Here is a 22,495-nt window from a genome sequence, read left to right as displayed (position 1 = left end):
ACAGGCACTACCTGATTATTCATGCTATTCCCTGCGCATACTCTCCACGTAACTTTGCACAAAGTTGATCCAAAAACTATTCGGCATCCCGTCAAATTCTTTAACCTGAAATGATCTCAACGTTACGGAGTTCCATCTTGGCCCGGTTCATTGCTGTTTCTCGACTGTTTTTTGGTTGTCTCTGCACTAGTGACGCTCCTGTTTTAACATTGTCCAAACCCAAGAGGCCTTCAATACCACTTGTTGATCCAACATTTCGATTTACGTGTATATATTCAATTAGATGTTGACGATTAAAAGTTGACGAGCCCATTAATTTAGTGGCAGTTGACTTTAAGACATCAGCGACTTAATGTAATAGGGCTTTGACGGCCTATCTGATTTTTCTCGACTGAACTTTGAAGCGGTCATATGAAGGGTGACAAAACACCAACAGGACTAAAATAATTGACGCCGTGGGAGAGCAATCAGAATACGTGATTTGTGAGGCAAATCTCGGAAAAGAAACAATCTATTACTAAGTAAGTTTCTCCATATTATATATACAAAGGTGCTTCACAATAAATGTCACAAAATTTGTTTACGGAAGTGATCAAATACAAAAAGAAAAGCACAAAACAAGAAGTGAGAGTACTTATACTGTTTACAACTATTGCGCTAATCTACTCATTATTAAACAACGAAAGAGATCGGTCCAAGAGATAATTGGGAGAGAAGGCACTACACATTAGTGTCATCAATATTAGGGAAAGCTTTTATACAAACATTGATACGAAGAAAAATTTCATTTTAGACAACATCGTAATCTAATCATTTTAAAATAAACTTGGCATCACGTACAATATAGGTTGAATTTTTGGCGGCGAAAACTAGAACAAAGCTCAGACAGCAATTGGAGAAGATACGACAGGCTCATCAGCCTTTATTGAGATTGAGTTTCCGCCGTCCAACGTCATTGTTACATAAGCAGTTGATTAGACAATATTGTTAGCAAAGCTGACCCCTCCTAGTAACCAAATGATTACCAAGTTTCATTTGATTTAAACAAAATTCCTGCCTGGTGCAAGGAGAGAACATTGTTAACACGTTTTAATTAGAACAGATGGAGTAAAATTATTGCATTAAAGAGAGGAAAATTAACTAGTTTGCTTCTTCCAATTAAGTTTTCATATTAATCATGTTTGCCCAATATAACAACACCAAAGTAATTTCGACCGGATTGAGGAAATATGAAGGAAGAAAAAGGTACACAAGATCCTTAATGACCATTCCAGAGCACGACAGATCCCATTTCACATCTTCAACTCTAGAGCTCGTATCACCACACCCATTCATTCTATTATACCCCTCTGTATGTTATTTATCTTCAACCGATGACAACATTGCTCTGCATGATGTTGTTAATTAGATGAGGTCAAGTTTGAGTTTGACCTCCGGACATACAGGTTCAATCTGCTGGAGTGACTTCTTCACACGGAGGGATGTCAGTCTGGCTGATCCGCTCTCATGCCAGCACTCGGTCATCAGGCGCCCCATCTGGGAGAGCACCTGTATACACGTCACAATCACAATAAGGTGCAAAACAGACAAACTTGGAAACTTGAAAAACTAATAAAATATTTATGTTAAATTTCCTTTAGTCAAACTGAGAATCCCAACTCGGAATTTGACCTAGTGTTAATTTTAAGAAAACTTATAAGAACGCGAATTAATCGATCATTCAACATTTCTGACACTTTTCTTTCTTCTTTTGATATCACTTCCTTGCAAGCTTCCTCAAATATTAAAGCATAAAATTGAGCTTTGTCCACTTTTAACGTGGCTATCAAAGATAATTGTAGACCCTTGAATCTTCTTGATTCCATTGTTCTGGTGTACATACCCTGTCGTTGGTCCAGTAGTGGGGCACATGAGGCCTAACTTTGCTGACACAGACCACCTTTCGCATCTCTTCAAACGATGGGTCACTCTGTACTTGGTCGAAGAAAGGGGGCTGGTATTCCACCACTCTTCCTATTATACACTCATTTTTAGAACAAACGACCCACAAATAAGATAAACTGCATTGACATGTATCAGCGCCTGAATAATCCTTTATTTAAAAACCCTTTAGAACCCTTTTTTCCGCATAATCTTTTTGTGTATTTTTTTTAATCTAAGAATTTTAGAATCTAGAATTTTAGAAAAATGAACAAGGAGAGTAGTAAAAGGTATTATACATTTGGGGTGGGGGAATTTTCCTTCTTTCACGCCTTGAAGTTCTGTTTACTCAAAACCTTAGTGAACTATACACTTAGAGCCTACTAAAGCTCTAAGAGCTGCTCAGACACGTAATGCCCCACGCTTTACCAGCTTATTCCGTGTGCCAACGTAAATCGCTCAAGCGAGAAAAAAAGAGAAAAAGTCAGTGTTGAAGCAAAAAAAATTATGAGCAAAACAAGGTACCATTATTGCTTTGCTCGAAAGCATTTGAAAAAAAAAATACTAAAGAACTCAAAAATATTTACGAATTGAACAAAAACCTCTAAACTGAATGCAACCCATTTGTCGAAAAAAATTGGATGAGCAGAACTATCTAAACATTTTGCACATAAAAGACCAACAAAATCATCTTAGTGACTCGATTGCAATTTAATGCCCGGCGGGTTTCCCATTTCGTTATCTTGATAGGCAAAATTTAATTGTGAACACATCTTACAAAAAATGAGGAACCAATACAATCCAAATTCTTCGGATTGTAAAAAAGAGGAGCACAATAGTTGGCAGATGGTATAATGCGACTCTTAATTAAAATACGCCAACTTAACAGCAGGACCTGATATTTAGCTAGTGCAGATTTGAGAAAGGATGATGAAATTTGTTCTGCATAATTTTTTTTCGTTAATTCATTGTTAGTCAAGCAACCCATTCTACAAATTATTATTGGCTTTCCTTGCATCATTTAAATCCTAACCCTGCCCAATAGGAAAATAACTTGTCTGGTTTCAGAACAAATTGCTTTAAAAATCTATAGAAATCAACAAAGGTAGAAATGAAGTATGCTAATTTATTTCGCAACTCAAAAAACTTTGTTGTTTTCTTATCAAACTCTAGTATCGCGCGTTTTCTCAATTCAGATCGACTTCATTAAAGAAAATATACCCGCAGATTGGCGGAGAACAGCCGCTGTTAATTCCCATGACCGAGATTGGGATTGAAAGAAGACAAAAATAAAAAATTTGTAGGAAAACCCATTTAAAGTGCGAACTATTTTGATGTCATTTTGTAGTTGATCATACTCCTGTTTCATAGTGAGACGATACAGGAGCTAGTATAAATACCAATATGCATTAGAGATGATAACTAGGACTTAAAAGAACAAAGTTCGAGTTACGGGCATCTAAAACTGCGCTTCATGAGTTTATCCCGTTTCTCTTTCTGATTTCGTTTTTTGATACTAACTGTTCTTTTTGAAATAATTTGCAGCGCAACTACTGTCTACAAATACTTTGAGCAGATTGAGCGAAGAGTGAAACTAGCGTAAAGAAGTCAAAAAGATTTCACGCAAAATATTGAACAAGCTGTGGACTAAGGTAAAGCGAAAAAATTTAACTACGCGAAGTAAAAAAAAAGAAATAGGAGCACTATAATAGCCGGCTGAGAAGCTGAGGGCGGCTGTTACTAAAATTGAGGAATAAGTTTTTAATTCAAAGTAAAAAAAAACTTTCCTGCATTCCACGAATCACATACATAGTGAAACTATTAAGCTCTTAGGGAAACTAAAAAATGTTAAAACCTAAGCTAAAGGTGAATTTCAGACAAAAATAAAACATAGATGCTAGTTTGCCAAAAAAAGCTGCGGTAGATTTGTAGTATCAAAAAGATAAAAACCAACCGAAAAAATTTTTCTTAATTGCTGAGATATTATATTTTGATTAGGAATCTGTTTAATTTATTGAATCTTCTACTAAATACTCTGAAACTACCTCGATCGGAGTGGCAAACACTTAGTTGTCTTTATCTCTTTGAATTCAAGTAAGGAAACTTTCAAGAGCGCTTTAATTCACGTGTGACCAAAACCTTTATAAATCGAATGCAAAATCGCTCAACTAATATTGAACAATAAAGCCACGCACACAATTCAGTCAAAAATACATATATAAATGAACAAAAGCAGATTTGAAGTGATCGTGATGTCATAGTCTTAACCAAAATCTCTAAATTAAATCAAGAGACAGCCATTAATCTCCATCGCAGCGGTCACTATTATCATTTCGTTAATTCTCCAATTTCTCGGTATTTTTCATTTTTCATGACCATTCAATAGTAGTAACTTTTCAATTAGTTTTAGCTCTTCATTTAAAAACTGTGAAGAAAATTTACGAAAAATTGTTCACTTGCATACCACTATTAAGACTTGACGTAAAAACCGCCACCAATTTTGGTTTTTTCATACGACTTTTCGTAGTAAACTGCCGCCAGTTGAGTTCAGCTGCTAGGAATGAGAGATAAATTAAGGTCACGCAAAACGCCAGGGGCAGAAAGGTCACTCAAAAAGCCACAACGGTCCAGCACAAATTTTTAAAAAAGCCACACGTTTAAAGTAAGTGCTTCACACTACATTCGAGAGCAATGAAAAATCCTCCCTCGCATAAGTTGAAACATAACCGACTAACGTCGGGCGAATAGCTCTCATAAGAGTGGCGAGCGGTGGGTTTCGGTAGTAGCCAGCAGAGACTTAGGGATGCATCAGGTGGGTGTGAGCGAAGGGGAGGGGCCCAGGCTATTGGGGGGATCAAGTGGTGGGGGTAGGGTTGTGGAACAGCTAAACGAGAGGGAGTCCAAATCGCCCGGTTAGACGAGGATGGAAGGGTTTTTGGTTGAGGGTGTTTTGACTGAAAGGGGTTGACAGAGGCCGCTAAAATCTTAAGAATAAGAACCGACCTTCACACCTTGAAATTGTCTCCTCAAAAATTGGTGAATCGCATACTCAGAGACTACTACTATGGCGTGAGGCTCAAACAGAGCTGTTCGGCCAATAAATGACCTCCGAGCGCTAACTGTTTATCCCGTTTTTGAGGAAAAGTCAAATGGGTCAGACGAAAAATCGGTCAAGCAAAAAAATCGCATAAAAAAGGACCACAAGACAAATATAGTTGCTACAAACTGCGATCGAGGGGGGGGGGGAGGGCTAAGGGGGTCAAACTTTTAAGACTAAGAAATGCCCTTCACACCCTGAAATTGTCTCCTCAAAACAATTTTGGTGAATCGCACACTTAGAGACTAGTAGGGCTCTATAAGAGAGCTACTCGGCCACTTAATGCTTTCCGAGTGCTATCTGTTTATCTCCCTTTTGAGGACCAAAAGTCAATCGGTTCAGACGAAAAATTGCATAAATAATGCCACAGGATTAATATAATTGCTACAAACTTTGTTTGAGGGCAATTAAGAACTTGAGTTGCCTGGGACGACAACGGACGTCTTGAAAATATTTCTAAAATAATGTTACAGAACTAAAATAACATGTCTTGAAACAATAGCTTTCAATTAATAAACGTAGCTCAATGAAACAAGGTAATAATTAATTTGAATCTAGTGACAAAATGAATCTGGTGCCCTTCCCGTTGCTCTTTAGACATTAGATTTTCTCCGGTTTAGAGCGTAATTGCTTTTGACCGCGTTGCAGTCATTGTTGAGCAATTAAACAAACTTCTGTTTATCTCTGATTTTACATACATGCAAAAACTAATTCTGTAACCGATATACTCAAATTGCATCAAATTTCGGTCATAAGTGCCTTTAGAATGATTGTCTCAACATCAATCGAGCGTCTGCCGATAGAATTAGAAACGTAAGTCACTTAGGGCTGCCGGTGAGACTGGTTAAACCAAACGGTCGTCTTTCTTTTATGATTTGAAGCTTACAGCTTACTCTTGCTCTTCAGTTGACCCCACTGACTGGATGCATATTTAACACTTCAAGAATTCATAATGGTTTATCTTCTATTAACCTTTAAGTAGATTAAAATTCTCATGAAATCGAGCACATATTGATCAACTTGCTTACAATAAAGAAAGACAAAAGACAAAGAGTCACCCTTTTGAATCATGATAAGCTCGAGACTGAATATCAAGTTCTTTTAACTCATCGCCAGAAGTGTTTTAGCGATAAAGCCCCAGAAAAGCTATTTTCGTCACCTCTGAAGACACAATAACTACTTTTCAACTACCTACGGGAATTCTTATTTTCGCGGCAACTTATGGCCGCGTGCAAAAGCAAAAATAGTCGGCGAATTGCCGAACAACAAACTTCAAGTAGCGGGCATCTAAAAATGGACTTTATTGATTTATCCCGATTCTGTTTTTGCTTCCGTGTTTTGATACTGATTCTGTTCATTTTAGATTGTTTTGCTGAGCAACTGATGTTTTAAGCACTTAGAGCAGAACCAGCGGAAAAAGGAGATAAAACCAAACAAATTCTTAAACCACGCAGTAAAAAAACATGAATCATAATCCAACGAATTGACTTAACTAATGACCTTACAATTGATATTTTACAGCAACAACAATCTAAGACAGTCAACAAAGACCCCATTTGCGTAAAAATGAAAAAAATACAGATGTATTAGAAAATTTCTTTTCCCTAGATTTAGTTCTTTAAGTATCCCTAAAAATAACAATTTTTAAAAAAGTTGACGCTATGCGTTCTTAGAACCAGTACATAATAACCTTGTGGGAATCAATGACAGACAAAGCAAAGAAGCAAAAATTGAGAATTGGCAAAAATCAAAAACAAGTGGCACCAAACTAAGAGAATTTTATAATAACAACAATCCAAAACTCTTAACCACAGGCTATCGTATAACTTAAAAGTCAAAAAGTCAGACTTTTCACTTGTTGTAATGGCTGAAAAAGGGACAATAGAACTAAAAAGGAAGGCAAGATTGCAATTCACTAAAACGTTACAAAAACAAATGGTATCTCAGTGAATGAAAAAGTTAGCTGAAAGTTGGAGCCAATAATTGACTACAATTACGCCGCAATAGAATGCCAATTAGTTATTTTTGTTTGACACTAAGTGAAAAAACCACAACAAAAACACTTGGACAAAAAATCAGCTTTTATTTTTCGACAGGCAGGTATTCGAGTCTTTAAAAAAGATTGCTGTGAACTCAAGCGACCAATTAGATTCACATAGTACTCATTAGCATCTGATCTGCAATTAATGAGATTAGGTGATAAAAAGACCAACAAATATTAATAAAACTCAAAAATTCAGCTAAGTTATCGAGAATAAGTGTATACATAAAAAAAGCTAAAAACAAACGATTACTTTGATTAAATTGGGCATACTTGGCAACCAATGAATCTTGTCATCAAGGACACTAAGAGGTAAGACAACAAATTGAGCAAAAAACTCTTTAGTTTTTATTGCTCAATAAAAAAGACTTAGTTTTCAACTGAAACATTCAAATCGATTAAAATAATTCATATTACCAACCTAAGGGAGCTGTCCCTGATGAGATTAAACGATAAAATAACAAGAACTCATGAAAATATTTTGAGGACAAATATTATCAAAGTCTTGAACACAGCAAGCCTTGAACTCAAATACTTCATTAGGTTCATTTATGCCGCCTCATTAGTAACCAATGATACTCTCATTACTGATACCAGTTGATAAGGCGACAGAGATTATATAGAAAAAGGCAAAAAATCAAATTTTCGATAACATTTTATGCCAGCAATTATTATCAAAGTACAAAAAAGAATTAGCTCCCCCCCGATAAGTTCAAACAATTGCAAAGAGGCTCCATGAGAAAATATATGTATCATTCATAGCACTTAAAAGAAACACTGAAAAAGCAATCAAATCCTTTTCAAAAAATCGTTCTCAAAAGCCTAAAATTTGTTCAAATACCAACTTCTCAGTCCACGTTAAAGGTACTTGAAAGAGCATGCTTCAAACCCACACAATTTTCCCTCCTTTTACTATACTACTCTAACGAGATTAAAATCACCACTCTAATTTGACTCCCCACTGACGTGAAAAAGCCAAAAAAAACGTGAACACACCTTAAAGAAAGACAGCACACCAATACAATCAAAATACTTTGGATTGCAATAGGAGCACAATTATAGCCTGCTGAGGGTAGCTATTAACTAAAAAATGAATGCAGAAGTCAACTTATCGACTTATTGTGTGAGGTATGTATACTCCACAAAATACCAGCGTTTGCCCAAACAAAGCATAAAGAATGCAGTACCAAATGACGCCACCCATCAAATTCAGCTATTGAGTAGCAGAAGAGATCCGATGTCTTGGCGCGTTGTCGTAACAAAATTGAGGAAGACTACCAATTTAAAAACCGCTGGAAAACTAAACTGAAAATAAACCAGAAAACATAACTGGCAGATTGCCAGAAAATAGCCGCAATAGATTCGTAGATCGGCAGTCTAAAAAAACAGTAAAAAAGACAGACAAAAAACTCGTCTTTTCATTGAAGGCTGATCTGTTATATTTTGATTAATAATCTGTATAAGTTATTGCTGCCTCTATTAGCTAATCTCAAATAACCTTCATTTAGAGTGACACACACCCATTTGACCTTATCTCTTTGAATTAAAGTAAATAAAAGTCAATTTCAAAGTGAGGAAGTCATTTTTGAGAGTGAGGTAAGTCAAGTGTGACCAATAATTTAATCACGCGCATGAACAAAAAAACTCGCTCCACTAAGAGCGAAAAATGACGTCACACATGCAATTCAGTTGAAATTGCATGAACGAATGAACAAAAAGTGGCTGTGACGTCATATGGTCGTAACAAAAATCATGACGACGAAAAAAAACCAAGAGAAGGCCAATAATAGCCCCAGCTATCGCTGTGCGGCTATTAAAACACTAAAAGCAAAATTTCTTTTTGAAACAGTTACAGCTTGACTATTGGCAGCTCATAAAACAGACCGACGGCACTCGAAACAAAACTCAACATAACCGACTAACGTCGGGCGAATTGCTCTCAAACGACCGGCGAGCGGTTGGTTTCGTCAGTAGCTAGCCGGGGGGGGGGGGTGATGGGGGGGGGGCAACAGCGCGGTGGGGGTGGAGGGTATAGTGGGGGCGGGGGGTCAACATGGGGGGGGTGTCTCAACCTCTAAGAACCGCCCTTCACACCATAAGTATAAGTTTCCAAAACAGTTTGAGCTGAAACATAGCTGAAAGGCTCTAAGAGCACTTAATGGCCGCTGGGCGCTACCTGTTTATCCCGTTTTTGACGACGAAAAGTCAAAAGCGTCAGACGAAAAATCCGTCCAGCAAAAAATTGCATTAAAAAAGACCGACAGGACTAATATAATTGCTACAAATTTCGTTTGAGAGCAATTAAAAAATCACAAGAAAAGCAAACATAACCGACTAACGTCGGCTAATTTCTTTCTAACGACGGGGAGCAGTTGGCTTCGGTAGCTGGGCTGGGGCTTCGGGATGCTAGCTTGGTGGAGGGGTGAACAGTTGCAGTGGGGATAAGTGATGGGAAGGTGGTTAAGATCACCAGGTGGAGGCGGACGAACTGAGGAGTAATTGGGGGGGGGGGGGGGGGGCGTCAGGTGCGTGACTGAGGGGAGGTCACACTTTTAAGATTAAGAACTGCCCTTCACACCATGAAATCGTCTCCTCGAAACAGTTTTGTTGATTTGCATACTTAGACGACTAGTAAGGCTTAAGGCTGAAGTCAGCTGCTCAGCCAATTAGGGTCCTACGGGCTTCAACTACTTATCAAGATCTTGAGGACAGAAAGTTAAAAGGCTCAGATGAAAAACCGCGTAAAAAGATGACAGGACTAATATAACTGCTTTATAAACAGATTTATATAAAATATATAATAGCGACTACTAATATACAAAGTTTTAGTAGTTCGGAAAAAAATGATTTTTGCTATGCTTTATTAATAAAAGATTTAATCGTACAAGATCCCTTTATAAACTATCAAAGTGTTAAGAAGGAAACTTAGGTGTCCTTACGGTCACTAGTTAAAAGATAAAAATTTTCACGCAATTTAAACTTCCAATAAATTGGAGATCTGATGTCAGGCACATAAAAGCATTCAGAGAATATTGATAAAGCGGCATGAAAAAAAACAGCTCGTTCAAAGCTTGCGTCATGAAAAACGTAAAACGAAAAAAAGCGCCTCGTAGTTCCACTCAGCTATTCCATTTCATCATTAAAAAAAACTCAAAGCCAGAAAATCTCAAAAAAGCAAACTATGCATTAATCCATTTTCTGAAGCAAAAATATCAAATTCGTTAGACATCAAACCAAAAGGTGAGCAAAAGTTCCGACTGAATACAAACTTAAATCACATACTTGAAAAACGATAAACAGCGTCTAAAACGGTATAAACATAGCCGCCAGATTGCCGGACAAAAGCCGCGATAGACGCTTGCGGCCTACCATGAATTGAAACAACTAAAGAAATAAGATTGACAGATCTACTACCAGCTTTTTAATAGACCACTAGACTTTTTGGGTTAGATTCGGAGTGTCACGTTTGCGAGACACATTTGCTCTACAAGGAAAAAGCCCTAATGGAGCTTTTTCAAAATTAATATTCGATATTAAAACTCAAGACCCTATTACTCGGGAATTAGGGCATATAAGTTTGGCACTACTTATATGCACACTATTGACCTTTAATTATAAATGTTCATAAAATTTAAAGTTCCATGTTCCATAAGTAAGTTCAGAAGTCATTTTTTGGAGTGAGGTAAGTCGCGGAATTGACCTAAAAGCAGAAATGATGTCACGAACACGAATTTTAACTGCAAAGCAGTAGAAGTCACTGAAGTCATTGAAAAAGTCAATTCCAAGAAGTCAGGGTAAGAGAAAACAAAAATCTTTTAGACGATTACAAAAAAATAGGAGCGCAATAATAGCCGCCTAGAGTTGCTGACGCGGCTATTAATGACAAAAATATAGCTCAAATTTGTAGGTCTTAAATAGTCATAATTTCTCCCAGACAGACAGTTCTTGGTCTAAGTTTGCGCCCAACAATTCGAGTTAAAAATTGAGATGCTCTCAAAAAGCCCTTTTCTCAGAATTATTGACTTCTTTAAGAAAATTTACCTAAAAACATGTTTTCCTGTGCGCCATTGACTTTCTCCTGTTTCGATGAAACTTCGCCTATTAAAAACCAAAGATCAACATAACTCCTATTTGAGTTGTATGAATACGTAATGAGACGAATAATAGCCTCGTTATCGATTCGCGGCTATTAATCATTTGTCAACATAAATCCGCTAAAAATCATGAAACATAATTAGGTCCTATTTTACTCTTATGTGCTGTAGTCAGGGTACAGAAGAGATGGCGCTGAGATCCTTAACAATCAATAAGTACTAACCAGTAGAGCACTGGCACCTTCGGGCAATTTCCCAGAAAACAAGTCCCATTGCGTACACATCTGCTTGCTTGAATTCCTCGAATGAATCTACGTTCAATCTGTCATCCAAAATCTCGGGCGCCATGTATCGTTTAGTTCCCACCTATTACATTAAAGACCACTTTCAAACACCCATTCTTCGCGTTTATTAATATGTTTGACAACAAAAAGTTAAAGGAGCGCTTATCATTTCCTATTAATTTTTTAAAGCGCTGTCCGGATAGACTTCACTTTTTTGAGAACTACTTATTCAGAGTGAAGCAAACCTTGGTATTTTGTCCTCGATCAACGTGATTAGTATCCCGTCTGTGAGTCACAGCCAATCCCAAGTCACCAATACAGCAGGACAAATTCCTTTTTACCAAAATATTCCGCGTTTTCAGGTCTCGATGTGCTATTGCCGGTTTTCCCTGAGTGCCAGTAATCTCAACGTGTAAATGCACCAAACCGTTTGCAATAGACTGTGCAAATCTCAGCATCACATCTCTGTTAACTGTATTTGTGTTTAAGAAGTCGTACAGGGATCCGTTTTCATGGTAATGAGTGATCAACCACATTTGTGTCCACGAATTTCGCGAGATCATGTCGCTCGCAACAAACCCAAGAATGTTTTCGTGTCTCAAGAGAACTGTGTTGTATATTTCTGTTTCCCTGAACCAGGATTGCTCGTCACGCGAGGAGAATATTTTGACTGCCACCATCTCTCCTTGCCAGCTACCTTTCCACACTTCACCATAGCGACCTGTTCCCACTCTGTCAATCAAGTTGATCTGGCGGGAGACAGTCCTCTGTACGAGGAAGGGGAGTCCACTACCACTGCCAGAACTGTACGAATGCCCCAGCAAATCCTGAAAAACAACAATTAAGGATTGAACTTAACAAACATAACAGACTAATGTCGGTCGAATGGCGAACCGTTTGCTTGGCAAGTAGCTAGTGACGTTTTAGGGAGGCTACCTTTAGCTTAGTTGAAGGGGAGTCAAAGTGGTGCAAAAATAATGCACAACTTCAAAAAATTGAATCAGAATTTCTCGAACATAACCGACTAAACGTCGGAAGAATTGCTCTCGAACGACTAGTGGGAGCTCTAATCAATTGCAGCCTGCTTCAGTGGGGAGCCTAAATGGGACTAAGAAATTCAATAGTGGTCTTCAAATAACCACATTAGAGGTTATCATATAGCACTATTAGGATTTAAAATGAAAAATGGCATTAGTTTCGGCGCACTTTTCATTTTGACTTTGTATTAAAATGCCGCCAATTAGTTCATCTGCTTGAAATTGTGATTGAGAGAGAATTTTAGATCACGCGAAACGCAAAAAGTCAAGGGCGTAGAAGTCACTCGAAAAGTCAAAATTGTCAAGCAAAAATTTTGCATCATAAAAAAAACATAGCCGGTAGAATACCGGAAATGACTCGAATCGTCGTGCATTATAATCTCTAACCTAACCTTATCGAAATCAGAACATCAAAATAGACAAGAGAGAGAAAAAAAACAAAAGTAGCCCAACAAACTACATTTAAGGTAGGTAGGTGTTGGGGGGCGGGTAGGTCGGCGGTAGTTAGGTGAAGGGAGGGGGTAGTTTGGGGAGTAGGGGTAGGTGGGGGGGGAGTAAGTTGGGACGGGGGGGGGGGGGTAGGTAGATGGTGGGGGGGGGAGGTAGGTGGGTGGGTGGGTAGATAGGTTGAGGAGGTGGGTAGAGCTAGGGTAGTTAGGTGGGGGGTAGTTAGGTGAAGGGAGGGGGTAGTTTGGGGAGTAGGGGTAGGTGGGGGGCGGGGGGTAAAATGGGGCGGGGGGTGGGTGAGGGTAGGTAGGTGGTGGAGGGCGAAGGTAGGTGGGTGGGTAGATAGGTTGGGGAGGTGGGTAGTGCTGGGGTAGTTGGGGGGTGGTAGGTGAGGGTAGCTAGGTGAAGGGAGGGGGTAGGGGTAAGTGGGGATAAGTTGGGGGGGGGGGGAGTGAGTGCGGGGGCGGTGGGGGTAGGTAGGTGTTGGGGGGCGGTGGCGGTAGTTACGTGTTTGGGGGGGGGGGGTGGGTAGATATTTGGCGCGGGGTTTGTGCGGTGTAGTTGAGATAATTTGGGGTGACTTAAATAGGAACAATCTCAAAAATCTCAAAAATGACCTCTTCACCTTGAACAGTACCAGCAGTTCCTAATTACTATACATTACAAACAAAGCTACCGTTAAAGTCCAATGTTCGAAAACAGAAGTCAACAATCAAAAACGGAGGTAAATGCTCGAACAGAAAGAAGTCAAAATTCAAATCATGAACAGACTTGCTTTCTGCTTAGAAAAACCTGTAGAATCTCAATACTCCTCTTCGAGTCGAACAAAGACACCCGTTTACAATAATTGCTATGAACTTCGTTCGAGAGCAATTAAACAGGAAGTTAGCTATCAGCTAAACATAGCCCATAGCGAATAAGAGACAGATTGACCACCAGTCCTTTAATAGACTAATAGACTTTTTGCGTTAGATTTGGACTGTCATTTTTATGAGACACATACGCTCCATAAGGAAAAGCTCTAAGAGCTTTTTCAAAATTAATATCTGAAAACAAAAACTCAAGACTCTAATACTCAAGAATTAGGGCATACTCGTTTGGCACTACTTAGATGCACACTGTTGATCTTTGACAAGAAACTTTTCATAATATTTAAAGTTTATTAAGTGATTTTAGAAGTCATTTTTCTGAGTGAGGTAAGTCAAATAATTGACCTAAAAGCAGAACAAATGACGTCACGCACTCAAATTTTGAACTCCAACGCATTAGAGTCACTGAAACTGCAAAAGTCAATTTCAAAAGTCAGGTTCAAGAATCATCGATGGAGACGACGAATTAAAAACATAGCAGGACAAGTCCTGAATTACAATCCAAAGAATTGATCTAGCTTTGACTTGAAAAAAGCTACTTAGATGTCCAATGAAAATAATTAATTTGGAACCATTGAGATTAAGCAATTTTACCACAATTATTATTATTGGTTTAAGCACCATTTAAAATCTCAACAGTGCAGGAAAATTAAAACAGATAAGCTTTGAGTTTTCGCCTGAATAAAATTTCAGATGGTATAAGTTTCAGCTCAAAAGAGAGTTTATTACACTCAACAGCGACGACATGCGAGAACGAACGTCTTCCAAAATTAGAGCAAAATTTGGGAACAAGTAAATTGTAAAAAATATTGAGACCTTGTAACCATCGTGTTTCGTTTCATTAGATCCGATAAATATAGTGGGAGTTTGCCAGGCTGATGTACAAAGCGATGCGCATACAATAGGATTTTGAAGATAATGCGTTGCCTAATTGGCAACCAATGTAGCTGCTTCAGGTATGACCAGGTTGGTGTTGAAGGTGACAATCGAAAAATCAAACGCGCGGCAGAGTTCATTATTCGCTGAAGTTTTGCTAATAAAAAGTTTGGCAGACCACAATAAAGCGAATTACAGTAGTCAACATGTGATAACACTAAAACTTTAATTAACTCATTAGGACTGATGTTTTAACTTGATCTCGAATTGACCATACTTTACGGAGATAATAGAACGAATTCGAACAAACAAAGCCAATCTGTCGTTCCAGAGCAAGTTGACAATCAATATAACAACCTAGAACTTTTACCTGTTAATTGTAGTTACCATATTCTGACAGATGTAAGAGACCATGTTTAACAATTTTACATTTCCGAATAATCATATACTCACTCTTATCCGAACTCAATTTCAATTTTGAATTGAACCAACGTTGAATCGAGGTCAAAAATTATCAAACATGCATTGACTGAGGGTCGAACCGAATACAAAATAAAGAACAGTATCATCTGCGTAGAAATGGTAGTTTATTTCTAATTCTCTCAGCTTATCTTCTAAAGGCGACAAAAAAGTAAAGGACCACAAAAAAAAGGATATTTTCCGTTTGTGCCCCCAGTACGTTATGCTCCCCCAATTACAGAGCACATGGCATTACATGTTAAATCATTGTGTAAAAATATTGCGCGTGCTTCTGGGGGTGCAAAAATTATACACTCACTAAGTTTGGGGGGGCAGAAACGGAAAAGAGCCAAAAAACAAGACTAAAAAACCAATCTATTTTTTAAAAACAGTCAATATCAAAACAACTTCTAAGAACTCAGGTCACCAATTAAATTCCCTTGCTTATCATTATCAACAGATGAAACTTGTCACTAATGGAGTTAACTGATAAAACAGCAATAAGTTAAATGAATACTTGCAAAACTCAAAAATTCACTAATAGTTTTTTTTAAAACGGGCAGCGTATAAGTCAAAGAAAGAAAGAGCAATTAATTGCAAAGATTTTTTTAAAAAGACAATTTTTTGTAGAAACCAAGGAAACAGTTCAATAATGAGACCAAGATATAAGATAATAAAGTTAACAAAAACTCGAATAATATTTTTTGAAAACAATTGATGTCAAAGTCATCAGCTTTGAACAGAAACAATTTAATCGACTAAAATAACCCCCCATTAGCAACCTATGAAGCCTGTTATTTGCGAGACTAAACGATAAGACAAAAAATGAGACCTGTCATGGATGATACTAAGTGATAAGACAACAGAAATAATTATTGAAAAAGGGCAAAATCAAATATTCTTTAAAGTTTTTTTGACAAAAAAGTGTTCAGGTCATAAAAATTTTCAGCTACCCCTTGCTGAATTCTAGTCCTTAAACCTACTCTAAATTTTATTCTCTTTAGTACCTCAGCGTGACAAAAATCACCACTTTAATTTGACTTCTCACTGACATGAAAAAAGCGTGAACAGATCTTAAAAAAAGACAGCACACCAATGCAATCCAAATCCATTGGATAGTAAAAACCACGATGTCCCCAATAATAGCCCCTATCGCTTCGCGGTTATTAATAAAAAATTGCGTAAACATCAAATAAAATCCCAGCGTAGCATTTAAAAAATAGCATAACTAGTCTCACGACGCACTTGCAAAGTACTGTCACCAGCTGTGACCGGTGACAGTGAAGTGTCAGCTTGGTGTCCCCCATATTGGACAGCCAAAGGATTTCCAAGGGGTTTTTCTGGAGGAGTTCCTGTGTCACCAGCGCCCGACGACACAGCTTTCTCGTATTTGTGGGCCTTCCAAGCATGGCGCTTGTAGAATCGGAACAAAAGGTAGAGTAGTAGTGCGACCAAGACACATGTGGCTGCGGGAATTGCTATTGACATCATGATAGGGGTCAAGTTGGACTGGTTGTCATCGTTGGTGAAGTGAATGTCGTTCCCTGATAAGCAATTATTACTTTAACTAGTAGTCTTTGATTCAGGAAGCCATGATTCCGAGGCAAACACCACCTTGGTCTGTTTTACACGGAATGCTTTGCCATAACCCTTGATATCTCTCACTAAATTCAGATGTTCTAAGACAATTTCACACAAAATTATTGAAAGGAGCTTCAAACGTCCTTTTAGTTATAGGCTGTGAACAGCGTTTTTTTCGGCTTCGATTTATCAAATTTTTCTTTTCATGTTTTCACATGGCATGAAGCTCTTAACTCACAAACAGTTTCGCTCTATGTTCCCATTTCTAGCAACGTTTAATTTTGTATTTATTTGAGTTTGACAAGCCCTATCTTATTACCTCCAATAAGTTCTGGCTCAAGAAATTCATTGCACAAGTTGACGGTGTTACAACAGAGGATGGCGTGGTTGTGTGAGGCTGGGGTGTTACATTGAAGAGGGGAATCAACTGAAATACATCCTGCCCTGGCCACCAGACCATATGATTCCACCACTAAAACAAGTCAACGCAGTCACGTAAAACATTTGTAAATTTGCTAAGTACAGTAAATAATGACCACTACATGCAATTTTTCACATTGACTATTAACATTCAACGTTAACAAATATTATTGATTGGAATCGGGTCGTTAAGACAGCTGAAAATCATTAATGAGAAATGTCAATGTTGACTGACATTTCATGCACAGTCGAAGCAGAAAGCAAGCTAGTTAGATATTTTTTTAAATTAAATTACTAATTTATAGAGCTCAACACACTAATCTACCAGCTATCATTTCGATTCTTTGTAGACTTTGCCGCATTTTAATGCAGGAATTAATATTTAATCTCTGTGTCTACGAACTCTCTATTGCACGATGGACTAATTTAAGAAGATTTCAATAACTTCAATAAGACGTACCCTGGAGGTTTGCAGCTTTTGATTTGGATATGTTCAAACTCTCTGGCTTTCTAATAGGTACAGAATTTGGAAAACGTTTAGATTAAAAATTCAAAATCACTCCGATGATGAGTAGAATGGTGCTAATCAATTTTCAATAAGGGAGAGTAAACTGACATGTTAAGTTGAGCGCAATGAAAGATTCACTTAGTTATTCCATTTGGCAAGGTTTCATGACAATTTAGCCTCGTCAAAATACCCAATGTGCCAAAAAATTCATGCAACCAAACCCCATTTATTCTCTTTGATTTTTTCGTTCAAAACAGATTGCAAATTAGCAGTTGGCATTAAAAGCATGTTTATAAATAGATAAGCAGATGTTATATTTAATTAGGAATCTGTATTACATGTTGATGCATCAAATAACCTTCAATTAGAGTGACATACACAGTTGACCTTATCTCTTTGAATAAAAGTAAGGATAGTCATTTCGAAAGTGACGAAAGTAATCTTTGAGATTGAGCTAAGTCAAGTGTAACCATAAACTTAATCACGCGAATAAACAAAAATCTCGTCCCATTAAGAGAGAAAAATGACGTCACGCACGCAATTCAGTCAAAATTGCTCGAATTAACAAGAAGGAGATTTGACATCATAAAAGGTCGTAACAAAAACCTTGAAATAAAGAACATAGCCGGACAACTTCCGAAAACGACTCGAACTAACGAAAACTCTGGGCAATAACTAAAACCAAACTACAACAAACATATGATTCACAAACATTTTTCTGACAAAACAATATAAGTTAAAGTTAACATTTTATGGCCATGATATACAGATTAACGAATTAAACACTAAGCGTAGCACGAACTTTTGCAGCCCTGAGAACTTGACCAAAAAAACAACTCTGAGAGAATACAAAAGCATCAAAAATCTTACCACGCTATTAACGGCAACCTTGATCTTGATACACAATTCATACTGCAAGAAAGTTCCTCAAAATCAAGAAGACAATTCCTCATATAAAGATTTTCGCTAGAAGTAATGAAAATATAGCTCAAATAAGAGGTTTTCCGTTTTAAAAAAGGATCAAAAACCTAATCAAATTTGCTCAAATTATTACTTCCCAGCACTTCGATGAGGAGAGTAAAAAGAATCCTACAGAACTTCTATTGATCCTAACAAAAAATTATAACAAACAACTAATTGACCTCCACAACTAAGCTCAAAAATTTTTTGAGCTACCACTTTTGCCAACAGAATACCATCCCTTACAAAACAACTATCAAACATATAAAAACATTTGGCAGAAAAAGCTACTGAAAAACTGAAAGTTAGATCTTAAATTTGAAAATTCAAGCGCGGCGATATACACCAACTTTTCCAGCTACTTTGAAGTGAGCGCTATGCCGAGAAATGAACACCACAACAAACATTAGCAAACATTTCGATTCAAGTCAACATAAAAACATAACCGGCTAAACGGAAGAATTGCTCTTGATCGACTGGTGATCAAAGGCTAATCAATAGCAGCCTGCTTCAGTGGGGAGCCTAAATGGGACTAAGAAATTCAATAGTGGGCTTCAAATAACCACATTAGAGGTTATCATATAGCACTATTAGGATTTAAAATGAAAAATGGCAATAGTTTCGGCGCACTTTTCATTTGACTTTTAGTATCAAAATGCCGCCAATTAGTTCAGCTGCCTGAAATTGTGATTGAGAGAGAATTTTAGATCACGCGAAACGCAAAAAGTAAAGGGCTAAAAGTCACTCGAAAAGTCAACACGGTCAAGCAAAAATTTTGCATAAAAAAGACCAACACGTTTACAATAATTGCTATGAACTTCGTTCAAGAGCAATTAAACATCGAAGCTTCCGAAAAATGTAACCAAAAACGAAAAAGACGTCAAGTCAGCCCAGCCCTAATAATATACTATCCCAAACTTAAAGCTAGAAAGATCTGATTAATGGCGAGCAATGTTGTTGAGGGACTGAGCGTAAAAAGTATCTATGGATGCACGTCAATGTCTCCAAAAATCCCACTCCATAATATAAACTTCCGCCTCCTACTTAATCGCATCGGGCTTCAACAGTTTATCCGTTTCTGATGTCCAAAAGTATTTAAGCCAGACGAAAAACTGATACCATCAAAGATTGCATAAGAGCAACAGGATCCAAATAATTGCTTTTGGAAGCAAATAATATCTTAGCAGCTTCACACAACATCTGAAATACAATTGTCCTTTCCCACGTTTATAAATTCTCTTTCTGAATATAATTACAGAACTAAATATCCATAAACAACAGATCAACAAACACTCTAACATCTGCTCGCAATAACACCATTTAGTGCATTGCACTTGGAGCACATGTCACATTAGTTTTTGCCTTCATATTTCCTCATTTAGCACCAAATTGCCCGAAAACTACGTAAGATCTCCGCATTGGCATTTTAAATTATAGGAGTGATTTTGTACCTACCATGACTATGCAATCTTGCTTGCCCCCTTTATCTTTGTCAATATAAAACTAAACTAGGTCACCCTGACTAGATGGCAAGAAATCAAATCGTTCAAAAGGGTAAAAATTGTACTAGCAGCAAGACATCAGCTATTGCTTAAAACTCGGTCCAAGATCACTTAATTAGGATTGTTTACAAAATGATATTTTTAGGTTAACTCGATATTTTGTGCACGTTGGCAATTTTCTGGTTGAAAGGCGTTTCACGAAGTCTTTGACTGAACCCTTCGTAGACATTTTTCGAATTCACAAAATCTTATCTATGGAGCAGAAATATTCCGTTTGAACTGAATAGCTTGTTCTAGCTTGCTTCAAAATTTTTTCCTCCAATTCTCTGGCTATTCCAGATCTCTGCATATATGAATTCAGTAGCCATTTGAGCAAAGGATTGCAAATAATATGAACACCAAGCTTCAGCTGCAAGGATCAAGGGAAAATTAACTCACCAACAGCTGAATAGCACTGCTCTGCTGCCAAACACCACCCAATATTGTCACATGTCTTTGGATCACAGAAGCATTTCACTGGCTCTGTAGTTGCATTCAGAGCTCTCTCTTGCCATAAATTAATCTCCATTAACCATCTGAAAACACAAAATATCTGGAAAAGATCATGCAAAACGCTGATGCGCAGTATGCTGGTACGCCATTTAATTATCGTACATTTAAATTGCACTACTTAAATATCACAAAAAGCAATGAAATGTAGGCCGGTTCGTAACAAGATACATTGATAGAACACAAAACCAAGTCAGATAAATGAATGCAACTATTCATGCATCTTGCAACCAAGAAGCCTGTTCCGCCTCGTCAGCTAGTTGCTGTTTAAGAGATTGGTGCAATTCAGTTGCAATCTGTACTGCAATCTGAAGCATTGCGGAAAATGTCGAAAAAGACAGACTATGCGTTCCACATTTCCGACAACCTGACATTTTTCCAGCAGCGTCGACGCCCACAATAATGCTCGACGTCGCACATGCTTCTTCTTGAAGAGTCGCGTCAACGATCAATCCGTGTGATAACGATTGCATAGGCGCTGATCCCAATTTTGATATGGTTATGAGCAACGGACATGATTCCCAGTTAAACCAGCCTTCGCTGTCCAAACATTGCCACGTCTCACTTTCAACATGAATTTCACCACTTTCACTGTCAACTTCAACTGCAGGAATTTTTGTATCATGAAGAGCAGCTTTAACTGCTAGGGAAATGACGTCATACAAAGAACCAGCAGAACAATCCAGAATAACAATGTCAATATTAAGCAACCAGCAGTGTTTGGAGGGAAGAATACAAAGACTGTTCAAATTGGATATTGCAGCTGCTCCTTCGCAATATACGCTTTTCAGCGCGTTGTAAATCTCAACTCCAAGTTCTTTACCTTCTCGACCTTCGAAACGTGGACTCGCAAAGCGCAGAGCAGTCTATAAAGAAGTCAATCTTCCCCTGCTTAGGCCGGTCAAGATCTGGGGTGTCAAGTTCGGCCTTGATTCCCACTAAAACATCTGTCTGACCTTCAATCTTTACACTGGCAGATCCATTGGCAGTCGAAACTAAACCAGAGCGCACTCTGAATTCGCGACATTGCAGGCATGATCGTCCATCATTACGACAATCTTGCTCAACTCCATGAAGTAAAAACAGTTTTTCCGCCTCACAAAGAGCTATGCTCGCCATCCCTTATCAATGTCTGCATATAAACTTTTATCATATAAGAGCTATCACATCTCGGTCACTGTGTAAATCACACGTAATTCTGAAAAAAATGATACCATTCCATGGCGTAGAAAAGGCTCACTTCAATTAGAGCGCATTTGAGTAAAAAAATAACATGTTGTTGTTGTGACTTTTTGGCATCAAGCCGAGGGGATTGCTCCCATAGAAGTTTTGGCCTTGGTTCCACTATTTTCTGCAATCGGAGCAATCACAGAAAATGGTCCATGTACACACTACTCTTTCGTTGAAGTTCAACATCAGACAGTCCCACATGAATGACAGAATACGTCTTTTGAGTCCCAAAGGAATTTAAATATGTAAACACTCCATTCGTTAGAAGCCACCTTTATTTTGAAAATAGTCCCAACATTTTCTTAAATTTAAGGCAAATCAGCCGAAAACCCAGCTGTCTTTAACAACGCGACTATGGTTTTCAGATTGTACCCTTAATACGAATGAAAGTCGCGTAAAGGCGTGGAACAGGCAAGGTGGTGTAATTTTAAAAACCCAGGTGGTCGAGCTAAACTGTTATGCAAACTATGAGACATGTAGACTAGTGCATCGTCTAACCTTATTTGAAGAGTCGACTGGCGATAAGACGACGCCAGACAACACGCTGAAGATATTGAGGATCTTTTCCGTTTGTGCCCCCCGCTTAGTGGGTAGTGGGCGTATGTTATTTGCACACCCCAG

The 22,495-nt window shown here is 37.9% G+C and overlaps 2 protein-coding genes across 3 annotated transcripts in view; both read right to left on the bottom strand.

Moving 5' to 3' along the window:
- Positions 1-495: 495 nt before the first annotated feature.
- Positions 496-22,495, bottom strand: part of LOC142339313 (activin receptor type-1-like) — a 361,804-nt gene continuing 339,804 nt past the window's right edge. For both annotated transcript variants that reach the window (XM_075389263.1, XM_075389265.1), the window contains exons 2-8: positions 20,534-20,672; positions 17,025-17,177; positions 16,370-16,668; positions 11,682-12,263; positions 11,377-11,518; positions 1,883-2,013; positions 496-1,548 (exon numbers count right to left, since the gene is read on the bottom strand). In XM_075389263.1, the coding sequence (XP_075245378.1) occupies positions 1,405-1,548; positions 1,883-2,013; positions 11,377-11,518; positions 11,682-12,263; positions 16,370-16,668; positions 17,025-17,177; positions 20,534-20,663 (1,581 nt within the window). In that variant the 5' untranslated portion in view covers positions 20,664-20,672 and the 3' untranslated portion in view covers positions 496-1,404. The remainder of the gene's footprint in view (positions 1,549-1,882; positions 2,014-11,376; positions 11,519-11,681; positions 12,264-16,369; positions 16,669-17,024; positions 17,178-20,533; positions 20,673-22,495) is intronic.
- LOC142339946 (exosome complex exonuclease RRP42-like) lies at positions 20,736-21,863 on the bottom strand. Its single transcript, XM_075390315.1, is given in 2 exon segments — positions 20,736-21,495; positions 21,497-21,863. Coding segments are annotated over 2 exon segments (903 nt in total). The 5' UTR covers positions 21,764-21,863; the 3' UTR covers positions 20,736-20,859.

The sequence above is a fragment of the Convolutriloba macropyga genome, chromosome 5, assembly GCF_964194025.1.
Source record: "Convolutriloba macropyga chromosome 5, txConMacr16.3, whole genome shotgun sequence".
Classification (NCBI taxonomy): Eukaryota; Metazoa; Xenacoelomorpha; order Acoela; family Convolutidae; genus Convolutriloba; species Convolutriloba macropyga.
The sequence above is the reverse complement of the archived record's forward strand: the minus strand, read 5'-3'. Positions and strand labels throughout refer to the sequence as shown.